Source organism: Trachymyrmex septentrionalis, unplaced genomic scaffold (genome assembly GCF_001594115.1).
Source record: "Trachymyrmex septentrionalis isolate Tsep2-gDNA-1 unplaced genomic scaffold, Tsep1.0 scaffold129, whole genome shotgun sequence".
NCBI classification, from domain to species: Eukaryota; Metazoa; Arthropoda; class Insecta; order Hymenoptera; family Formicidae; genus Trachymyrmex; species Trachymyrmex septentrionalis.
Genome location: NW_017304428.1, coordinates 1553096 through 1573996, shown reverse-complemented (window position 1 = coordinate 1573996; position 20901 = coordinate 1553096). Strand labels below are relative to the sequence as shown.

Below are 20901 nucleotides of genomic sequence, written 5' to 3'. Positions count from 1 at the left end.
TTAATTTTTATTATATATATAAATAAAAAGAGAGAAGGCTAGACATGCTTCAATTAAAATTCTGAAAAAGTAAGAAAAAAAAGACGAGTTGCGCTAGCTCTTTGCGTCACACCGTCGCATTATTACACTGGTAAACCCTGAAAGCAATTATTCCCGCAAAATACAATATTACAAGGATAAAAATGTATATGACGGTATCTGAAGGATCGTTAAGTGATCTCGCGCATCGCAATGAGTGTTGTTTTTTTTAGAATTGTTTGAAACCTCCAAAAGTCGTTACATCAACAGAAACTGTTATGCTCTTTACAAGAATTTATTACTCGCTTCTTCTTCTGTCTATGACGGTTTATTACTCAGAAACTACGCAGTTTCATTAAAACTTCACGTAGTGAACTTTCAAGATAATATGATATTACTAAGATGCGGCATTTATCTTTGAAATCTTTTAATGCATTCTTGTAGCATTAAACATTACTTACGTCGCTAGTGCGATATAATGCTAAATATTATACTTTTAAGAACATTCTTAAAATTTGAGACAATTATTCGCTTTTGTGAGTATGAACCATCAATTCAAAACATTTTTGCATATTTTTCGTAAAAATATGAAAAACTCGAAATAATAAAAATAAACGTCTTTAGTAATTTAATTTTAATTTATTCATATTTAATAGAAACTATTTTCAACAAATTCCAAACATGTTTATCTTTTTACTAACATTTGAATTTTTTTACAACATTTGCGAAGGGTTCACGAATACACGAAGTAATCTTTCGTCAAAATTCATAACTAAGAAGGAGAATCATAATATATGTAGAATTTGTCAAGAGAAAATGTGATTTATTATACATTAGGTACTCCTTCTTAAAAATTACTTCATACAATATTGACACTGCTTTGTATAACATTCTGTGTGTGCGAAAAATATAATAAGAACAATTTATACATCTTAACAAAGTAATATATTTTTGATGATAGAATCTTTTCAATCAATTCTATAATACGAACAAGGTACATATATATATAGACAACAGACTTTCAAAATGCATTTTGTCAAAAATTTGTAATTTTCAGGAAATGAGAAAGAAAGAAATTACACACACAAGAAAACTATGCACTTAGAAAATAACAATATGTCAATCAGTAGGATGTGAAATACTAAATAAAATTACTTAACAATTGTTTAAAAATGTTAAACAAATGCATTTTATTTATTTCTAGTTAAAAAACATAATACACGAAATGTCTATGTTTTTTTAGCATATAAATTAATGAAAAAATGCTTTTTGACCACCTCAAAGTAGTTTATAATGTAAGTCATTTAACACTGAACACTACGCCATCTCTAACTAAAAAAAAAAATGAAATTTTGGACAAAACGCATTTTGAAAGTTTGTTCCTTATATGTTCAAAGCAATTAGAGGATTTACTTTTGAAATTGTCCGAATTTACTCACTAAATATTTGCCAATATTTTATGCAACATATGTATAAATGCGGGCGGTATAGAACTCTAAGTTTGAAGCAAAATTTAATAGGCTCGCGGGTATCACCTCGGGAGGAGGAGAGAGGGGAGGGTGACGTTTCATTTTCTAGCCTATTCAGCTGATTCGATCGTGATTTTACAACACAGCGTAACTCTCTAGCGTGCTTTCGTGATCTCAATGTAACTTCGAGGATTACCCCGTCAAGTCGCGTTTACATTGCACGTTTACCTTCTAGCTACGTCATCCTATTTTCCTGCGGGGCTCATTACTTCTCTTAAGCTCGACTCTCTCGCGACGTCGACGGTTTTGCAAACATCGCGGTTCAGATTAGGGCGACAATTTCGAAGCTTAAACGCAGCTTGGTAGTAGCCCATATGAGCGCTGCATTTTGCACCAGATGTAGGTATTTGGATAACCGATTGCAATTAATGGCGGTTTATTGGACAACAACTGCGTTCGAAAACGCTACTCACATATCGTAGTAGGTATATATTGCATAAGAAAGAAAACAAACTGTGGCGTCAGAACGACAGTTCTTTGATTTTTTTTACTTTACTATATAAACTTTATTGATTTCTGATAACTTCTTGCTGAATAATTGCTTGTATTTTATCATAATTAATCCTTATTTAACAAAATCATAATGAGTATACACTTTATGCATGTGTAAATAATAAGAAAACATGTTTTTAAAACATACACGTAATATATGTATATCTTAAAGAGCAACAATTATGATAAACGCAATAGTTTTCTTGATTTTTCCTTAGTAATAACCTGGACGAACTAGTAGTTTTTGAATTATATTGCAATTACAAAAATCTTTTAAAAATACATATTTTTTTAAAGAAAACATGTCTGTAAAATTATCAAAATGTTTCTTTAAAATTATACTCACAGATTCTAAAATACTTCATTATGCAATGCATACATATGCAATTTACATAATGCATGAATTTCATACTAACTACTACTAACAATCCCATTCAAAGAATATCTATCGAGTAACCACAAGAATATCCGGTTCTAGGACGATTTGCGAGATTGTTCATCAGACACAATCGCGGTTCTAATTACATCGCTATTCGATTTATTGTTCGCGTGTATGTATTTTGCGTTGTCACGCAGTACCGCAGCGGAAATGCAGCTGGTCGCGGATGAATTTGCCCAACCCCTCAATCCTTTGCCGGTTTCCTCCAGGTCCACTCTCAATCGCAAGAGCCCGATGTTTCAAATGAGATTCGGTTAACGTATGGCTCGTGAGGTAATGGACAAATGCCTCAACCGACAAGAAACCTAGAAAGTGCTTACGAGATAGCTTCAAATCGCCTCGAATCCGTAATTACGCTCGGTCAAGTCTACTTTATGCCTTTTAATCTCTTGAATCATAGAGAATATTTTTGAACGAATCACATGATACTGTCAGGATATTCTGTTTATGTGGTTGCCGAAGTACATTCATAGAGCATATAATAAGATTAATCAATTTTTTGATAAGTTCAATTAATAATTATGACATAAATGTTTTATTGCTTTTTGTAATTATTTATTTAACAATAATATTAGTAATTTTTATTTTTTTAATAATTTCATGTGATAGTCATTAAAAACGCATTACTATCATTTCGCTCGAATTTTACAATTATTAAATCACAAAAATATACACAATAAATATATAAAAGTGATTTATAAAGTATTCTAATATAAAATATGTATCCTCAAAAATTTTCTAAGTTAACATTAAATATGATTGACAATCCATCTTTGCATAGATACATGTTTAAGTTTGAATATAGTTGCCGAATAATTTTGAAAAAGTTGAACAGCTTTGCGTTAGAAAAATCAAATTACTCTTGATGTGTTTGCTTGACATTTTAACAAACTCTCTAACAACGCAATAACTTTCTTAGTACAAGTTAAAATCTAGTGAATTATTTCAGCTTGCTTATTTGCATTAAAAAAACCAAACGATTTCTATATTGTAATTATTATATATGAAATTTACCGAAAGATAACATTTTTATATACCAAATTAGTTTACAAATTTATTAATTTTAACACGTGTCAATTATATTGTACACGTCTAATTTTATCTTTTCAATTTTTCACAGATGATTACCTCAAGCCATTGGCGCGAGCCAAAACGTCGGAACTGTGCAATATCTTAAGTACTCGACGAAGTACGATGACTTCTGCGGCGAGTAGAAATCTCTCGGGAGAGTCACGAAAAGGATTTGAAAAGAAGTCACAAATGGCCGTAGCCGAGAATCGATATTGCAACGCGACAAGTAAAAATTTCCGAGGTTGGAGGATTTGCCTTCACGATGAGTCAGCTGATGAACGGTATCTCGTTGATCTTTTACGAGATCGATGCCTGTAGATTTTAAGGCGCATCACGGCATTTTAATCCCTAAGAGTGAGAAAGAATTCAAGGGGAAAACAACGATGACACGTTCGATCATTTGTTGAAAAATTAGTATCAGCACTCACGCAGAAAACGACGAAAAAAAAAACACTGCATCAACGACAAAAATGAGTTTCTTCAGTTCCCTACAGGAGTACGTGACGAACAGCGTGGCTAGTTTTAGTCTGAGTCCAAAGAGGTTCTCCTTCAGTCGTGAGGACTCGAAGGGTGATACCAGTGGGACCGGAAGAAGCAGTTCTACTGGAAGCGTTACCTCAACGACCAATACTAGCACGTCCACTGCTCAGCAAGCTACACCACATGGTTTTCCCAAGGTACGTGATTAGAATGTGTTGGAGAATGAGCGAAGAATCTTGTATATTTTTTTACCATACTCTTATTTTCTAAGATTTCAATCCCTTTTAATATAAAATAAAAATAGAATATTATTATCACAATAAATGACGACTATTTCTATTTCTAAATTTTTTAATAATTTCTCTTTACTGTTAATATAATGATTAAAACTAAAAAAGTATGTCATTATAGAAACTATATTATATCAGTTTTATTCATTACAGCAAAAATACATTCAGCAATCATTTATTGATGATGAATTAATAATTTATTGTCAATATCAATAATTTATTACATTTCTTGCATAAACATTCATTTTATCGTACTTAATTCTTAACAAACTTATTGTTTATTGATGGTTAAATCTGCCTTAATTAATTAAATAAATACACGGTTCAAAAATTTTATTTACGATTTTAATGTGTAGTGTTGCGAATTTATACAATTTTAAATTGAAGAAATAACATTGTAAATTAATTAATTTACACACTAAGTATTATAGCAAAAAGGCATCATTTTGTGCAAATAAGAAAAATAATACATATTTTATGAATTATTTTAGTCACACTGGATGATGTTATTAATAAACAAATATTTTCTGACACTTATTCTAATAATTAAATGTTATTGTATAATGATAAAAATTTGGTAGAATTTGAATAGAATAAAATAACTTGAGTTTGTTCAATTAAACGTATTTTTTATTAGTCCGTAAGCAAATAATTTCATTATCTGAAGTGACATTCCTTTTTCTCAATGTGCAATCGAGCAATTGATAGCCACGCAAATTTCCTCGAGTAAATAACACGATAAATTTTAATACGAATCCTAATAGTAAATCTAATTGTATAAAACCAAGATTAACTACTTATGAGAAGTACGAGATTGACCAAAGGTCGACCGTATTTTCTCTTAATTAAAGAAACTAAGAAAGACGATATTAAAGAGGATATATTACGATCGAAGAACGCACAGAGAAGCAATTGTTGTTGCTCATTTAACGGAAAAGTCAATTTATTGATTACCAATATGCACTAGAAGCAGTAATTAACCGCTTGTTACATCGGTATTAATTTATGCAGACATAAAAAGTTTAATTCTCTCACGACATTATTTTCCGATATTATCAATATTGGGAATATAAATTATTCTGATACAACATTAAGTATGCGCCAGGAAAATTTTAACAATGCGAAATTACGATTTCCTACTCCAATCGGAATTTATTAATATACAATGCATCAACTGGGACATGTTTCTCTAATAAGCATGACAGATATTATTATGCAAACGAACGGAGGCATATGCTTTCAACGATGAATTATTATATTAAACGCATAATAATATATAGCTACAGTTGATTTGATATTTAGAGTATATTGTCATCAGTCATTTGTTTAAATGAACAAGCAAATGTGAATTTATCAAATCTTATATAAACGTGTAAAAAAGTGAGTTGATGTAGAAAAACATTTTTAACAAAACAATATCTTATATCAACGTCAATGAGTTAATTGAAACATCTAAACTAGAAATTGATGAAAATGTTTTATAAAAAAACATACTGAAATAAGTATTATCAAATGTAATTATTATATAATTTTTTTCTTTTGTATAAACAATAATATTTTTCATTTAGATACTTTTCAAATATATATTAATTTACATGTAATATATTTATAATATTAAGTACTAAATTAAATTGAATTAAATTAATTTAATATTAAATTAAATTAAATCATATATATTTAGATTATTATTATCATTATTATTATTTGCCAAAAACAACGATTATGTAGCAAATTAAATACGATATTAATATTAAATAATTGTTAAATGCATTTAGATATAGTTACTATTTTCTTTAGCCATTTCACAATTAGATTTCGCATCTCTGAAATTTTACTTTTTTTTTAGGTTGTGCCACCTCCAGGAACTGTCACATCGTCGCACTCTCTTTCACGTAGACGCACTCTCGAATGCACTCCAGCTTCGGGATTGACGGTACATCCTGCGACAGGAAGTGGTGCCACATCACCAAGGCGAGTTGGCTCCTTTCGACGGAGCGGTGGATCCAGCGATCGACCGCCTCTAATGTTCTGCCGTCGTAGACTATCCTGGCCGGAGGTCGATATACAAGCCACTTCCGGGTAAGTATCCTGAATAACGAGCGTGCATCTTACAGTGCCAAGAAATTGTCGCACTTCCGATACAAAGTACACGACTGCATATAGATTGCTATGAATTTAAATGTAAGCAAAATAACAATGATATTTACAATAATATAAATTCATAGATGCTAAAAGTGAAAATATATATAACTTCTACAAATAAATAAAGTAATAATGAAACAGTATCATAGAATCTTATTATGACAAATACAACGCGTTAATAAAATTCTATTATAAATTAACATTGCAAACATTACATTAAATGATATACTCGATACACATTATTTCGAAACACACACATACAATGATTATATTAATTTAACAATAACAAATGATATAATCATAAAAAAATATATTTAATTATTAAATTAAAGTTAATAATTGATTATATTGCTATTATATAGAATTATTTTTTATATCATTAAGAAGATAAACGTAATTATTGAATTAGCAGAATTTACGAAATGAGATATCAAAACGTTTTATCAAAAGATTCAAAATGTTTCGAAGGAAGTTTATTTTTCGGATTTAATGTGCAATAGCGTTTGTGCTCGAGCAAATAATTTCGTTTGATTGCTCGTCGAATCTTCACGAATATTTTGAGATTCTCTTCGCATAATTTCAAATGTCTCAATCGGATTTCCAGTAAGACACTGCCTCTGTTGCGTGAGCTAGCTATTCAACGCTTTAATCCAGTTACACTGGCGTTGTGCACTAAGCTTTCCAGTTAACTACATTCTCATCCTCTGCTTCTATCGAAGAACGTTTCAGAGCAAATCGCACTTTTCGCGACACACACACACACACACAAAATTTCTCTCTCTCTCTCTCTCTCTCTCTCTCTCTCTCTTTTAAAAAGTTTCCATCACTTTTGTAAATTATGATGATGAACTGCAGTCCAGAACGCAGGAGAGACGGAGAAACAATGGTGGCATTTTCACCGTGGAATTTTGCGTGCATATTGCGGCGAATGCACTTTTAATAAGGCCGCTGCGATGCATTGCGACCTTTCTCTTAAGCTGCTTCGTTGCATATGCATAAGCGCAGTCGGCCATTTAGCACGAGCTGTTAATCTCTTTTTAAAGCCTGCTTTCCCTTCTTTTTCCTCCAACACACCTCAGCGAATAGTTCTGTCACAACCTGGATTTTCTTTCACGCAATATTTTGATATGTGGTAAATCTAAAATATTCCATGAAATTATAATCAACACAATAATTGGGTTTTTATTACAGCAACGCGATATTTATAAGTCGATTAGATAGGCTGATCGTAAATAATAATTGTGCTCTTACATGTTGAATATTTTTGCAACGTGTCTAACAAACGTATGAAAAATGACAAAATGAATATAATAACAAAATTTAATGAAACTTTCTTTTATCTGTTCCAAAAGCAAATAGACAATTTTATCTTTTTTTTTTATAAAAATATTATAACATACTATGTATATATGTATACCTCTCCATATAATGTATTTATTAAATATTAAAATTTTATATTATTTAATATGTTATAAATATATTGAATTAAATATTAAATATAAAACTTTTATAAAAATAAACATGTTTTTCCAAGTTTTCTTATTTCAAAATTTATTGATTTTTTATTTTATGAGAAGTTTAATAGATTTTATTGTATTTTTCACTTTATAACAATATTTGATTAATACAATTGGACTTATATAAAATGTAACACAATATACAAATATTATAGGGTAACTCCGGTATATACGTCGCATTTATCAAAAACTTATTGTAATTTATTAGGTATTGTTTATTATGTTTAATTTATTATGTTTAAAGTAAACGAACTATATTAGTAAAAAACTTTGTACTGTCTATTATTATGAAAAAAATATTGGAAATCCGAAATGTTTATATTTTGTATTAAAAAAATGAACTTTTTTAAACCCTTGTATTTTTGCCGTTTATTCCACAAGGGTGGGATGTACTTATAGGGAGAGGGGGGGATATGTACGGCTCATGAAAAATTTACAAATAATGCATATAAATAAGTCATAAAATGACACAATAACTTATAAAATGCGTTTATGAAGTTTTATTAAGAAATAAGAATGATAAATATGTATATGAAGTTATAAATAATAATTACAATTTCCCACGTATTACAAGTGTTATGACATGAGATACATATTTCATGTAATGCGTTGAAATCAATCCATCTGCCCACTTTGTATATTTAGGGCATATATAAATCCTGTCCGCTAAAAATGCCATATATCCCAAACAAGTGGGGTATACAAAACAAACTAAACAAAAAATACAAGAGCAAAGTACTTGTATTTTGTTATACAACATGCTTCACTATTCCTCTACACCCATGTATCATGAAATAACCACTAAGTCTTTTGTACGTCCTACAGTAATTATTTTATGTAGATTATAATTTATGATGGCCCTACTCAACACAGTGACAAATCAACTCACAATAATTTCATTAATATTAACAATAAGAAACTAAAATCATAACATACTAATATAATATAAAGGCATGTAACAAAGTAGTTGCTAAGTAACTTCTTCTATTTTTTCTGACTTCTGCGGCGTAAATCCCAGCGCGGCGTATTTGCCGGAGTTATCATACGCATCAACGATTACATGAATTTAAAATATTCTCTTATCTTTCGGGTTTACTATTTCTCCAAAGTCTTATTATTAATACAGTCGGTCTTGGAGAAGAATAAGTACAAGAATAATAAACATCTTAACTTATTGTTCTTTGAACTTTATTTTATACACGACAAACTTCCATGTTCCTAATGTAACAAAGGAGTAGTAAAGTTGACGCAAAGTACGGTTGCGTTCTTTTGTGCAAGTTTCCATTGTGTGCATCTATGTACGTTTTCTCAAGACGCATGTGCCAACATGTTGCACGAATATTAGGGTTGATTTATTTGTACCAGAAGGAAAACCTATGATTATGTGTATTGAATGAGAAAGAACATTGGTCTATCATATTTATTAAAAGAATTTATGATCAATTTTATTTATCAGAGATACTTGTCAAAAAGTATCAAAAGATTCCTGATATTTTCCAGAAATTATTTTGTCATAAAAATGATAATATTAACAATTATTATCGTTATTAAGTTTAATATTAAGTTTAATATTAAGTTTAATTTTTTTTTTTAGTATTTGATATTATATATATTTACAATAAATATTAAATTATTTGAGTAAAGTAAAGCTATATATACATTCTATGTGTATAAATTAGATCAATCTTTAAAAAAAAGTATGTAATTTTTATCAGCTTGATTAATATTTAAAAACGGCTGTTGTAAATATAATGAATGTGACATATTTCTAAATCTGATTAAATTTATGTTTTAATTATTTATATGTTTATTTATTTTTTAGTTATTTTGAATGTAATTTTTATTTTTTAAATAAGATGATTAAAATAGTCGGCTTTCATTTAATACAATCACTCTTGCCGCATTATTAGGATTATAGATATGATATACAAATAAGATGTTTGCATCGCTGTTCGATATTGTTGTAGTAGCAATAAAATATACCATATCTATGTAATTAAAACTCATATGTTTGCATAAATACTATGATAGGTCAAGACCTTCATGAAACGTTCCGCGACATTTTTCCGATTTCATTTAATTTTCAAATAGTTCTTTTTTTGTCAAAGCTTTGTATGCTATCATGATCCAATTCTTATTGCTTTAAATTTAATACGAATATTTCTCATCTTTTTTGCTATATGGCATGTATATTAATTATTCGGCCTCTTTACATAGTAAGTGAATAATGAAAATTTACGGACCTAAGACTCATCAAGAGTTTAGAAAGAGGAAAATTCGAATTTACTCGAATTTACTCGCTTTCATAAATATTTTCGGACGAGCGCATCACATGGAAATAATGTTCTCAACATGTATGTCGAAAACAAATTTTCAGCAATTTTCAAAGCGGCCGATGAAAACAACCTCCCGTTTGTTCCAAATCTGAGAACCACCCTTTTCGTCAAAGGGAAGAGACATATCGAGGTCTGACCATTCGATGACCCCAATTCGCTCGTAGAATCGCTCGTAGAAGCCGCTGTAATCAAAGGCTGCTATCCTTCTAGCATGACATCCTTTGTATAAGCGTCCTCGATATCTGCGATTCCACGAAACTGACTTTAGACCAACAAAAGCTACTCGCCGTTCATCGAATTTCAGAGCCGCTCATTCTGCATGATAACGAAATATTCTCATATCGATATGCCGTTTCCAGATCGTACTGCTGTAAAAATGAAAATTGATAATATTGTACACTCAATCGATAATGAAAACATATAAAAATTAATGGAGTACTTTATAACTTTCATATAATTTCTAAGTAAAAAAAATAAGCATTCGGGTTATGACTTTTGAATAATAAAACCGCGAAGAATCTCATTTGAGTATTCATAGAACAGTACATTTGTTAATGTAATCTTTTGATGCAACAAATCACTGTTCTTTCTTTGCATCGACAACGATGAATTTCCACAATACATGATACCTCATGTCTTAACAAAACTAGAAGCTGCCACGAAGTGATAGATGTCATGTTTTTCCGTAACAAGAGAACGCCTTGCTTATAGAAGATATTATATCTTACACGTACAAATAGCAAATCTTAACCGCACGCTTGGCAAAGAGATAGAACGAAGATCTCAGGGTGACCTATTTCCGGAAAAAGATGAAGAAGGATCCGTTCACATCCGTGACTTCCTTTTTATGTCACAATTTTTAACATTGTTATTTCCCGGCAATTACAGAACGACGAGAAATGTTGAAAGAATATTGCTCTAATTTTCTTAATCATATTTTTTATATAGAACTGTGTAAGAAAAATATTTGACTGATTAAAAAATTGTGTTTTTATACTTATTTAAAAATGAATAAAATTTTTAGTTTAAATATTAACATGCAAAAATCACTGTATACTAAACAATAATTCTCATGTATATAAATTAAAAAGCACGCTATGACTTAATCACTTGCACAGTTACTCCTTAGATTTAGTCTAACGGAGAATCACCCGTCGCCTTAGATAATACGGCAACATCTCCCCCAGCGAGACATCTCACTTGAGACTAGCAAATGAAGTTAGACACAGCAGGTGTAACTTAATCAACGTTGACGACGTTGACGAGGAGCTTGTATGAAGGAAGGAAATAAACAATGAAAAGTTCATTACTTCGTAATGGAGGACGACACCAATCTTGGTTTGATGACGTAACATTATGTTACATGTTGTATTACCTGTTTCTTTGTAAAACTTTCTTTGAAACGAAGTGAAAATACGAGACATGCATTATAATGCATGATGTACTGGAAATATATGACAGTATCAGTATCCTGATTCACGTGCATTTAATCTTTCTTTAATAAGAATTTAACCTACAATTTAGCGAGATTATTTGGCGAGCGGTCAATATCGTATCTTATTGTACATACAGAAAATATTTTACGCTGTAGTCTTCATATTCTTCACTCTATTATTAATTTTACTCCATTATTAATTTTATTTCCTTAGACAGTTGAATCCTTATTCTGTTATACTATGTTCATATCTGACATTTATTGCATCTGTGTCTTATATTCGTAAACAAAATCTGAATGCTGCAAAATTTCTTCAAGGTTATATATTAGTTATATTAAAAGAGTTCTCTATTTTTAACAATATAACTATTTTAAACAAGAATAAATGAATAATATAATTTTAAGGTTCAGTATATCAACATAGAAATTGAATAATTATAATAATTGTGTCAATGTTATTTTATTTGTAGAACTTATATTCATACAATTTATATTCATATAAAATGAGTTTCATGAATTATAAGATTTCGTTTTGTGTTTTCAAATATTTGAATTATATATTCTGAATTTCGAAGTATTGAATTAAAGCTGTATATCTTGACTAGATTTACATACAATACTTTGTGGTCAATATTTAAATTTCTTTTTAATCATAGAACATTTGTGATTCGTACTTTTAATTAAAAATATCATTTGATAGATCTTAGTTTGCAAAACCTGCAATAAAATTAAATTTGTCAGAACATTTACATACTTGAAAATATTCAAGCAAATAACAAAAAAATAAATAAAATAGTTCACTTAAATTTAAGCGTAACGGAAAATGCTGCGTAAATCGAAATAACTTGTGGTTTCTCCACAATGATTGTATCATTGTAATACTTTATAAAAAGAATATAAGCTCAGGGATAAATAAATCTACTTATTGCAAAGAGAATACTGTTATTTGTTACGATAATATCTCGCATTTTCTTGAAAAGGACTTTCTCAAAACAGGTCACGAAAAATAAAGTTCACTTATTAAGTTTTTTTATAGTGCTCGAATTGATGTAATTCAAATGGAAGTGTTCTGGATTTTATAAGAAAAATTTTAACTTTTGAACTTCTTTATTAGCAGCCAGAATGCCAGTATTTGCTCATTTTTAAATAAAAAATTGTCGATTTGAAATATTTATACAAAAATATTTTTTTTTATGTTGAAATTGTTTGATAATTTTTTGCTGCATAAAGTTGCTAAGACTAATGAATAAAATTTTACTTTCTTTGATATAAACAATGAAGAAATAAATAGTAAAATTCTTAATGTCCTAATTTTTAAAAAATTTAAATACTTCTAAACTGTTCCATTGTTTAAATAAATGTGATAAAATTTATATAATCTTATCTTTTAAATATTGAATAGATTAGTAATTTAGAATTAAACTATTTTAAGTTTAATATGCTTTTAACCTTTAAAAGGCGAGCTATGTTTTAAACGGCTTTTCCTGAGTAAAATTTGTTATAATTTATTTTTTATTATATCTCTTACCTCAAAATGTAACACTGTTTCAGAGCCACTATAATCCTTTTCCGTAAAAATTAATATGCGAATGAGAAAAAATTTATTTTTTAAGCAAGATTTAGTTTAATACCGTCTTTAGTGAAAATTTTACCGTTTCAGAGAGTTTCCGATAAAATGATAGGATTTTGAAGGAAGGACAAAGATTGTAAATTTATAAAAGCGTCGATGTACTTTAATTTTTTGCAAACGTAAACATGTACTTATCGCTTTTCAATCCGCTACTCGATCGTAAACAACTTGTAAACACCTCTACTAGAAATCGAGCTTTATCTAATTGTGACCGAATGTGCGTCTATCGATTCATGTGAGAACACAGGTGTACATAGGCTGATACAATGTATCTTTCGCTCAATCGACAATTTCTTGCATCAACTGCTCGATTAGTCTAGCATTTCAATTCATATTATGTTAGATATACCAATTAATTGTGTGTTATGGTTTAATATGAATTTCTTTTCAATCCTTGAGGAATTTTAAAAGAGACCACATATAATTTTCTTCTGCAAAATGTTCAAAATAAAATTTACATAATATTTATTAATTACATTTTTAATGCCAAATGAACACATTGAAATGCTCATTTATATATATTCCGTTATTATAATAGTACTATAAATTGTGTAGTGCTTTTTATCTTTAATCAATACAGATGTAATTAATTATGACAAATGACTACACATTGAAACTAATTTTCGACAATATGTAAATAACAAGCAATTAATTAAATGTTGTTAAATGTTACGCAACGAGCGAATCGTGATACATCAAGACTCTCATCACTCCGCAAATTGTTCATCATATCTTTTGATATTAATATTAATAATATGACGTACACATTACTAATTTTATTATACGAATGCTCTAACAGAAAAATTCTCTTTTTTTTTATGAAAAACGTTTAACACTATATATATTCTAGATTTTGTGAACATATTTCGAGCACAATAGCGTATTCTAGAAACGTTAGGAATGTAAACACTACAAAAAAAAACATCTATTGAAAAATATTCTTACATATTCTTCTCTTTCGTATGCTTTGAAATGTCACATTTTATCATGTAAAAAACATCATGTCTCGCATGACTGCGTTTCCCTAAGTGCGTTTTACGTTTGCCTTTGTTGTCCAGTTTTCTATCTCTGTTTTGACATGTAGGAACCGTATTGCTCTTGGTGATGTATTGTCCGAATTGGCAGCGCAAGTCAATTCGTATTGTACTGCACAAAGCAATTGAATGGAATTATCAAAAGAATCTTTATTGAATTTACTACACCGTTTATCGCTACCCAATAACTTTTACCGCAATCGTGCAAGTTTTCAAATGGCACTTTAGTATTTCCAAGCTGGCAAATCGCCAAAGCAATATTGGTGAGTTTCTTAATTTGCAATTAGGGACACGACGTGATGCGAATTTAGACGCGACATATTACATCCAATTCATGGGTGCTCAGCCAATTTTTCAAACTCACATCGAAACTTTTAAAATTGGCTATTATGTTTTATTATTTTATTTTAATAAAAATACTGTTTCACGTAAATAATTAGATACATTTTATTCCATTTTTCTTCAATAAATTTTATCGGGCATTTTTATTTAATCTCGTAAATAAACATAAAGCATAACTAAAAATCATTTTTAATACTTTTAAAAAAATTTAGGAATATTAAATACTGTAAAATTTAAAAAAGTAAAATAATGAAAAAAATATTAGTTTAATAAATATAAATTGTTCAATAATGTAGATGTAGGAAAATAAAATAGAAAAGAAGCGATAACGATACACACAAAAAAATTAGAAAACTGTTAAAGACATATTTTTATTAAGAAATAATAAATTAATACAGGCTAACTCAGACATTATTACTAGTTTGTTATGAGTTCAGATATACGGACTTGAAACAGTTCCGCAAGAAAACTACGTTGCAAGTAGTTATAAATTTTGCTAATAAAGATTTACTACAAGCCGAAGAAATATTGTCGATATGTTGCGGCTGTAATTATTTGAAGAGTTGCTCGTAAATCGCCGCAAACCCAAGAAAAGTGAAGATAGATATGGCTGGAACGTGTTCCCATACGTACTAAAAGTTTCAGCACCTTTTTTAATTGTATAGTAGGAGTATCGTATCTACTAGAAGCCCGAGAAAAAGCGTAAAGATCTTTCTTATATAAAATGTCGAATATTCTTTAAAAAATGTTGGATTTAATTTAATAAATTTATTTAATATTTGAAATATTCAAAATTTACTAATTTTTTTTACTTAAACGTTTCAGTTTTTTAGATCTTTTTTTCTATATTTTTATTTGGGTTGGTGTTTTTTTTCTTTTTAGATCTTTTTTTCTATATTTTTATTTGGGTTGGTGTTTTTAAATTTTGACATTTTCAAATTCTTTTTCAAATTTTTATTTGATAAAATCTTATAAATATTTAAAGTTTCAATTAAAATTAAATATTCATAACTTATATCTTTATATATATTTGTGTATATTTAGTTTACAATATATTTTTGGCTATTTAATCATCAAATTCTTGTGTTAAAAGTTTTTTAACTATTATGATTTAGAATCATTGACAATTGGCGTTAAAAACCTTGAACTATTGCAAGAAAAAGCTACTATACGTATTAAAGTGCGTCGAAGCTCTTAATGGACTCGCCGCTTATTTTCTGCATCACCATTTTCGATCAATATTCGTTTATATGAGCGTCACTCTTTAACTCGCGTCATATAACTACGGGACAAGGTAAATAGAAAGAGGCAGAGTCGCAGCGAAGTCGCGAATGAAATTACAAAGGGGAAGTAAAACGGCAAATAGCTGGCGGGCGTTCGTAAAAGTGGAAAACGCCTGGAAATGTTCCGTAACGTGCGCACAGCGACGACCGAAAATAGCCATCACGATCCTAAAATGACGAATTAACTTTGTGACGTGACCACCAACAGCGTCGTATAAAAAACTTATAAAACGGTTTCCTAAGCTGACCACCATGCTTTCGTGAATTTATGGACGATCTCCTACATTATGTAAACAAAGAACACTCATATAGCTACAGTAATTCTAGCAAAAAAACACTCCGATACGAAAATCCGTTCATAAAATGGAGCGTTATTCGAAAACAAGATGAGTTCTGTTACTTCATCATTTTCCCAGACAATCTTTTCAGCAAATATAGATCATTTCAGCAGGATACCTATATTCTTACGGTGAAATTGAGATGGATCTGTTATATAAATATTTCAGGTTTTGTAAGGATCGAAAGTACACATACCGTTTACGGCACATTCATTATAAAATTTATCTACGTTAATAATAAAGTACTCATATTACACAATAATGTGTATTAATACTCAGTAAATAAAAGAGGAGATATTTCCGTCAATAAATTTATTTTAATTAATATATACACAAAATACTTTATAATCAATCTGCGGTGTTCTTTTATATGTTCAGTTTTATAATCATAAACTTATGTGGAATTTGTCAGATTTATCTTATAAAGAGTATTTTCCAAATTTTATAAAGTTTTTTATAAAAATTTTGAAATATAAAAATTTTCAAAGTCCTTTTTGCAGATATTTTTCGTCTCAAATACAACGTCATACTTATTGCGCTCGCGTGATGCGATATCTTTATGTTTGATGTTCAATAGCGCAACTTTCAAGTCAACAGAGATGAACGAATTTGTTATCTTATGCTGTTATGAAAACTGGGTTCTACAATGTTTCCAGATGCATAACGTATTTGTAGAGATTACATTTTCAAAGTTGAGTCGCGGATTTCCGTATGTCGATTCCGTTCGAAAAGTTTCGTGTGACGTTCCCGCGAAAATGATGCAGAATCAACGAAACTCAATGCTTATCGATTTAATATTTACATATCTTGTTTTTCAAATTTATTATTTTTGAGCTGCGTTCTGACACAAAACAGTGGCATATTTGATTTCAAAAATATATTTTTAATGTTAAAAGTTTTCATAATACTAATATTAAATTGTATCACTCTAATAACAATTTCGAGCACTTTTCATTCAAACACTTTTTACAGCAATGGTCCGAGTGCTGTCAAGCTGCTATTGTTAAAAGGCTCTTCATAGACGAAGCTGTTATTAGCGATTAGTGTTGGAAACTACGTTGCCAGCAACGTGCCAATGAAGGGTGCTCGAGACTGTCAAGGAGCGTAGCGACGGTCCTAAGTGCAACATAATGGACGGCCACCATTATTTACAGATCGCTACGTAGGTCAAATTCTCCTTAAGCATACGTGTTTATATAGGATGTTCAATAATGATCATATTGAATAAACAAGAAGATTTTTTTGTCTACTAAGAACAAAAATAGCTCATCTTTAACAAAGATGTCAAAATGTCACTATTCTTTTAAAGCCTTTGTAATGAATAATGAAAAAAGTAAGAGGTAATAAATTAAACCTTAAGGATGCAAAAAATTAAATTATTCTGTTAATTAAATGTAAAATTTACATAAAAGCGTATTTTAAGGGTGTGAGAGAATAAATTCTTATTACTTCTTTTAAGAATTATAAATAAAAGTCTCAAGTGCATTCTTAATAAAAATCCATACTTTTAAAAATGTATCACTCCATAAAAATTTATCCATAAAATTTAATACACGATTCTTTATTATAAATATTTATAAATAGCATATTTTTTTATATCCTGTCATCAACAACTGTGGCTAGGTATAAAAACGACATATTCCATTTTTTGTAGAGAATTAATGTCAGCCTATGCGATGTATTCGGTAGAAAAATTACAGACGTTTTATACATCAAGAATTATTACGACCGGTATAATGCAAACATTTCTTTCCAACGACCGCCGTAAAATATTTACCACGAATAAAGCTTCGCAGAACGTCCAACCCCTCTTTGAGAGAATCATTCGGAGAACAAGTTCAGTCGATCTCATCTCGTGGCAGGAATCTTAACTGAGTGAGTCGAGTTTCTCAAAGAGCATTAGCGGAGATACTAATTTTATTCTGTGCTAATTTCCCCACCAGGCAATTAAGATTATGAGATGTCGAGACTCGCCAATCTCAATGATCTTCCAATGAAAGGTAAGAACGTCAAAAAGTATTTCGACAATGCGAGGAAATTGTGATTTTAATTGTGATTAAATTTATAATTAATCACAAATTAGGCATAATGTCCGTGAATAAATATTTTTATTTGAGAGAGAGCTGAAAATTGGAGTTTGACGAAATTTTAATTAAATTTTCTTTATATATGTAGAATTTTCGGAGTTCATTATCAACGAAAAAGAAACACAAACTCTAATAATATGTATAGTATAGCATTTTATCTATAATATGATTTTGAAATAATAAAATAATCCAAAGAGTCTTATAAATCAGAGAAAAAGAGTTATAAATTTAAGAAGTCGTCAAAAAATTCATTATCATATTATGCTATTTCATATTTATACTCTAATTATATACTAATATAATAATTTATATACTAATTTAAAAATTTTACGTCATTAGACATCGGCATGAAACTGTAGATCTCACGTACTTTTATTATAGGAAAGTCCGTACTACGAATAGGTACAATTTATTATTCCCAGAAGGATTAGAATTTTCTATCTATAAAAATAAAATTCTAGAAAACCTTTGAGGAAGAAAGAGATCAAAATTCGTTCTGAACGAGTTATCGCGCCAATGATGATAATGAATTTTAAAACCTTAGAAGGAGGGATATAACTTAAATATTTAATATTAATATAATATTAAAATAAAGTCGTAATAGCTCTAACATTATGGCTCAAAAATTTAAGTTCCCAAGAATTTCCTGAAAAAATTAATTATAATAATTAAAGGTTATTAGTGTATTGTACTATATTTTACTTTATTATATAATAATCGCATTTATATTACTTTATTTTTAATTAAAATTTACAATTGCAGTGTAATGTAATCTGTAATTCTTCTTGCAACATTTCTAGTTTGCATTTCTTGATCAGAGTAATATAAGACTATGTAAGCACTTAGAACGACCTCGTGTAAAAGAGAGTCAACAAGTATCGCGCTTGTGTCCCTGGTAGAGCATAAAAGTAGCTGCGTATATACCGTGTAGAAAAATATCGGAGAGAAAAGCATCTGCCTATATGATACTTTACAGCGTTTCGCTTCACCCTTGTTGCGTTACACGTGGAACTTTCTCCAAGAGGCTTTTTACAGTTTTGATCCTTGAGATCTCCGTGACGATTACAAATAGCTGTGCTATTATTGGACAATGATTTTCTCCCCTTTTTTTACAGATGTGTTATTTGATATATAATTATTTAAAATATTTTATTATTATATATTTTATTATTATTAATTATTTTTTTATTATATACATATTTGTAAGTATATTTATATTATAATTATTTACTATATACAGAAATGCTAACTTAAGCTGTCAAACTTGTGTGCGAAAATACAAATTTTTTATTTATTTTATTTTACGAGCAATATTTTATTTTGATATATAATTTTTATAAAACTTTATCAAGATTAAATGATTTCTAATTTTTTATTATATATAAATACATTAAACAAAATTCGATTTCTGCAAAGAAACTAAAAACAAAGTTTTTCATTGTACAAATGTAGTAAAATTTATTCAAAAAATGGATCGTAATTAAGTATTGTATAAAACCTTTTTATTTTTGAGTTAAAAAATATAAGCAAATATATACAAAACTTTATATATTTTAATAAAATTAAAAGCTTGTATTGTATATTTAGAAAGTAATCAATGTAAACAACACAAATCATTATTTTCTAATGGTCAATTGTATTTATTAATTGGGCATATTAGAATAAATGGTAATAGATTAATAGGCTCAAATAAATAGATTAATAAGGTCATATATTAATCGATTTTTTTATTAAAAATTGCCGATCTTTCCTCGCGTTACTTTATCAATATCTTGCAACAAGAATATTTAATGTCATCATGTATCACTCCATTATATTGTAGTATCCGTAGTAGAAATTATAAGATAAATGTAGAAATCGGGTAATAAAAATAAAAGGAGATCGAAGCGGACCAGTATACTGACAGCATTCTAGTAAAAACGATTCCTTTTATGACCGCATCTTTTGTCGGCAAAAGTAGCATAAACCGTTTCTAGTACATCAATAAAAGATAGTCAGTTGCTTATGCTTTCGTAAAATCCTACGATGTACAGAACGCAATAGAGAAAATGTCTTAAATTGAGCAGCGAAGTACAACTTTTTCGTGCCTTACAAATTTAAATTACAAGAACATTGCTTGACTCTCATACACTTTGTATGTACGTGTTGTTAAAAAGAGGAATTTTCTGGTTTTACGATTATATTTTCACTATATTCAAATAAAAAAATTAACTACTATATACATTCAGATAATAAGACATTATTGGAAATTAAAATATCTTAAAAGAATAAGGTCTAAATTACGATAATAAATATTTCTATTTTGTAATATTTGTAATTTATTACAAATATGATTACAATTTTTTCGCTAGCGTAAAAGAATTTTTTAACGACTTTTCTTTAATTTTGTTTGTCTCTTAAATTTTTTATTATTATTTGAATAATTTTTTTATTTATTT

General features: G+C 29.0%; 1 protein-coding gene across 6 annotated transcripts in view; it reads left to right on the top strand.

Moving 5' to 3' along the window:
- Positions 1 to 20901, top strand: part of LOC108756622 (BAI1-associated protein 3) — a 103019-nt gene that overhangs the window by 51044 nt on the left and 31074 nt on the right. For all 6 annotated transcript variants that reach the window (XR_001939850.1, XM_018500570.1, XM_018500573.1 and 3 more), the window contains exons 2-3: positions 3599 to 4226; positions 6166 to 6398. Coding sequence is in view for 5 of the 6 variants with exons in the window: in XM_018500570.1 (XP_018356072.1) it covers positions 4020 to 4226; positions 6166 to 6398 (440 nt within the window). In the remaining variant the exon portion in view is untranslated. The remainder of the gene's footprint in view (positions 1 to 3598; positions 4227 to 6165; positions 6399 to 20901) is intronic.